The sequence below is a fragment of the Thalia democratica genome, chromosome 4 (assembly GCF_965202585.1).
Source record: "Thalia democratica chromosome 4, ktThaDemo2.hap1.1, whole genome shotgun sequence".
In the NCBI taxonomy this organism is placed as follows: Eukaryota; Metazoa; Chordata; class Thaliacea; order Salpida; family Salpidae; genus Thalia; species Thalia democratica.
Window position 1 is genome coordinate 79,426,896 of NC_139168.1, and position 3,656 is coordinate 79,430,551.

Below are 3,656 nucleotides of genomic sequence, written 5' to 3' on the forward strand. Positions count from 1 at the left end.
GTTTAATTTAATCAACTAAAATGATAACAATAGCACTAATTTAACCAACTTCTAAATTTGTAATCGTAACTTTTTTTTTTCTATAATTCAGTTATTTAAATATATATGGACCAATTGCCAAAGTTTTATTCTTTAATTTAGCTGTAATCAATATATTTTTAAGATTTTTTTTATAAATTCTATTTTTTTTACTTATTTTAAGATGTGATTAACACCTTTGAAATTTACTAACAATTAAAGTAGGAGTATATAAAAAATATTGATTTCACAAGCTTAACAATAAGCGTAATTTATTATAATAAAGATTCAAATTTCTTTTTATTTGAATTTTGTTTCGAAAAGTTTGTGTTTGGCGTTAAGTTATCATCAATATTTTACTTTGTGAATACAAAATTTTTAATATAAATTTATTGAACTAAAAAGTTTCAATGTTCACAACATGTTGAGTGAATAAATTTTGTTTACATTTACTTTTTCACGTAGGTACTTTTAAATACTTAATAACAAAAAACAATGGTTAAATTAATTAGTTGGACTTTAAACAATTCATCAAACGATTTTTTAAACTATACTACTTTTTTATAATCCTATAATATTAAAAGCTTTTAGTGCTTCTAGTTCCCTAAAAAATAAAAAATAAAAATTTGATATATAAAGAGTATAACAAAGTTTCTAATACTTTTAAAGTATAAAAGGAAATACTTGCAAACAAGATCGCAAGAATTCAAAAAAAAAATGGTCGAAAAGCTGCCGGGACATTTCGCAAAACGCAATATTTGTGTATTTTGAACGCTAGGTCGGAATTTCGCCCGATTTTAATTCAAATTCTTATTTGGTAAAAATTATATTTTTAAATTAGATTTTTACTTGTTTGCTATCTAAAAAGTAAACACGTTTCTAATTAATTCAAACATATTTTATTTCATATAAACAAAAACATACTAAACGCTTTGTCTTGCTTCATAGATGGCATATTTAATGTTTATATTAAGTGTTTAAATCATTTTTCTGTATGTTAAACGCTTAGAAATATTTATAAGGTATGATATACAAACTTATATTAGTTTTGAATATTATAGTTTGAGAAACTTCTAATTTAGAAACTGTTTTTATAAATTTCAGTAGGTTTCTTTACAGCTAATCGAATTGGAAAACATGTTGTTATTTTTACAACTAAATATTAAGGGCTATCTAAAATTTTAATAAGAGTTGGAATATAAATCAAATAGCAACACATTCTGCTAATGTAGTTTATTAAAGCAAAAAATTCATAACGAAAAAAAACTAATCAAACTGAATAATCGTATAACTTTTTTAGAGAAGTAATTGTATAACTGAACAAAAATTTTTATCGTCTCATCCATCCATGCTTCATCAACTTCTGGTGCGTGAAGGTTCCGCTGAAAACGTCATTCAGCATTTCAGTGATAAATTTGTTAAACTTCAACGTGCTCTTATCCCTCGGCACCTTGAAGTCCTTCTTGACTTCATCGTCATCGTCGAAGATGAAATCACCTTCCACCATCAGGTACACGGAGACCAGCATTCCGAAGATGTCGGCGTCCTTGTATGTTTTCTCCTGGATTATTCCCGGAGATCTGTATCCTTGCGTGCCAACGCAGTTCCAGTTTTCAAACGGCTTTAAAAAAAATTAATAACGTTAGATTTTTTTGGCATTTACCAAGTTTTGAGATCATTTTAACAATTGTAGGTAGTAATTTTTTATAAAGATTTAGTATCTTTTCTTTTAAGTTTTGTAAACCTTAAATTGAATATTTATGTAAATAAAATTAAATTTACCAAAGTTTTTATTAAGTTATCTGTATATTTAAATATAGTTATAAAAAAAAATTGAAACTTTATATAACTAAGTAAACGTAGTAAAGTGTCTAAAGAAAACTGACCTTATCGCTTTCTTTGTGAGTGCATCCGAAATCAACGAATTTCACTTCAATGTCGCCTTCATGTTCTCTTATTAGTATGTTGTCTAATTTAACGTCCAAATGGTAGACCCCCTTCTGGTTCATGCGATTGATTGTTTTGTACGCCTGAAAAAAAATTGTTGGTTTTAAATCAGTTTAAAATTATCATAAATAGCACAAGTTAATTATAAGTTATAAGTGGTTATCTACTGGATACGGATCATATGTACTTTTCAAGTGATTCTTGTAACATATAGTGTAAGGTTCGAAACTTAATTGACTTTAATCAACCTCTGCTTTTTCTTGCTTAATACAAGTATTATTTTTAAGTCAGGATCCGGTCGGATCCGGATCCAGCTAATTTGAAAAATTTATCCTGATCGAGGAGGGTTATAATTTTAAAAAAGTCGGAATCCTAATACTAGATTACAATAACTTGTTTAATTTTTAGCTTAGATACTTTTTTAGTTGTAACTTTTTAATATAAGTGAATATTTTAGTAGTTGGTAGTAATTCAAAATTAATTCTACCATAGTTTTATTAACAAACAATTATACAAAGAACATATCTTTAAATTTAAAATTATCAAACCTTCTTGAACAATAGCTTCGCATTCTTCTCATCCATGTATTCATGCTTGTCTAAATAAGCTGAAATATCTTTGAAACCGTCCAGGTATTCCATCACTATGATGTAGTAGTCCTCATAAGTGTACCAGTCTTTTAGTTTCACTATATCTGTTTAATATTGATTATTTTTAGTTTTAAAATGTTTAACATCATTGTGATCATTGTTTATGTTCTTTTTTTTTTGCATGCCAAACGTAGGCATTATAAACATTGATACTGACATCATGACTAAATTGAAAGACATGCAAAAGAAAGAAAAAAACAAAAGTTAAGTATAATAAATTTCTAGAGAAAAGAAAATAATGTTGAAGGATAAGGCAAACGAAATTCTTACTATTTTCCAAGACTGTTCCTTTCACTGCCCCTAATACTTTTTGGTGTTTTTCAACTTCCTCAGGGATTCCAGTAACATTTTTTATAGAACAATATTTTATAGCGACTTTGAGGTTTTCGTGTTTCGGCATGCCTGTGAACAAATGCATGTTACAAATAATCAATATTGTAAAATCTAAATTATCAAAAAGCTGATGAAAATTATTTAAGAAACTTATTTTTAGTTATTTTAATCATAAGTTATTACAGATTAATAACAACGTCAAAACTCAACATTTTTTTGAATTTTTACTCATAGACTTTTAATTTTAACAGAAGTAGTAATTCCAATTACTCAATTACCTATAAACACTGCCCCGTGTCCTCCCCATCCGATGCATTTATCAGTAATCTTGTATTTGTGGAAAAACATTTTATTAGTACTGGAGTATTTCAAATGATAGTCATCAACAGTCAGTTCGCTTTTGTCGGGTAGCTTCAATGTTTGTGTTACGCATTTTCCCGGTCAGTTTTACATTTTTTAGCTATGACTGTTACTGGTTGTATGTTTTTTCGTTTGTTTATTATGGGTACCATTTCGTATTTTACGATAGCTTGTTAAGTGAAGTTTTACTAAAGTTCTGTGTTGTAAAGTAAGTTTTACTTTTATATAAATAAAGCAAAAGTTGAGTTTGTCAGCTTAATATAATTTGTTAGTTTGATTTTCATTAGAAGAAATAGGTAAATTAGTTAAGTAAATAAATGAAGTTTAAAGAAAGTAAAAAGTAAACTT

At 27.1% G+C, this 3,656-nt stretch overlaps 1 protein-coding gene across 1 annotated transcript; it reads right to left on the reverse strand.

Annotated features, from left to right (window-relative positions):
* Positions 1-1,348: 1,348 nt before the first annotated feature.
* Positions 1,349-3,296, reverse strand: LOC145833659 (serine/threonine-protein kinase pim-3-like). The gene is made up of 5 exons (XM_082940806.1): positions 3,227-3,296; positions 2,886-3,017; positions 2,514-2,659; positions 1,905-2,048; positions 1,349-1,639 (listed from the first exon to the last, which is right to left on the reverse strand). The coding sequence occupies exons 1-5, from the start codon at positions 3,294-3,296 to the stop codon at positions 1,349-1,351; spliced, it is 783 nt and encodes a 260-aa protein (XP_082796932.1).
* Positions 3,297-3,656: the final 360 nt, after the last annotated feature.

Coding starts and splice junctions, on each gene's coding strand:
- LOC145833659 (XM_082940806.1), bottom strand. CDS start 3,296: ATGTTTTTCCACAAATACAAGATTACTGATAAATGCATCGGATGGGGA. Junction 3,018..3,226: donor ACACGGGGCAGTGTTTATAG/GTAATTGAGTAA, acceptor ATTTGTTCACAG/GCATGCCGAAACACGAAAAC. Junction 1,640..1,904: donor CTCACAAAGAAAGCGATAAG/GTCAGTTTTCTT, acceptor TTTTTTTTAAAG/CCGTTTGAAAACTGGAACTG.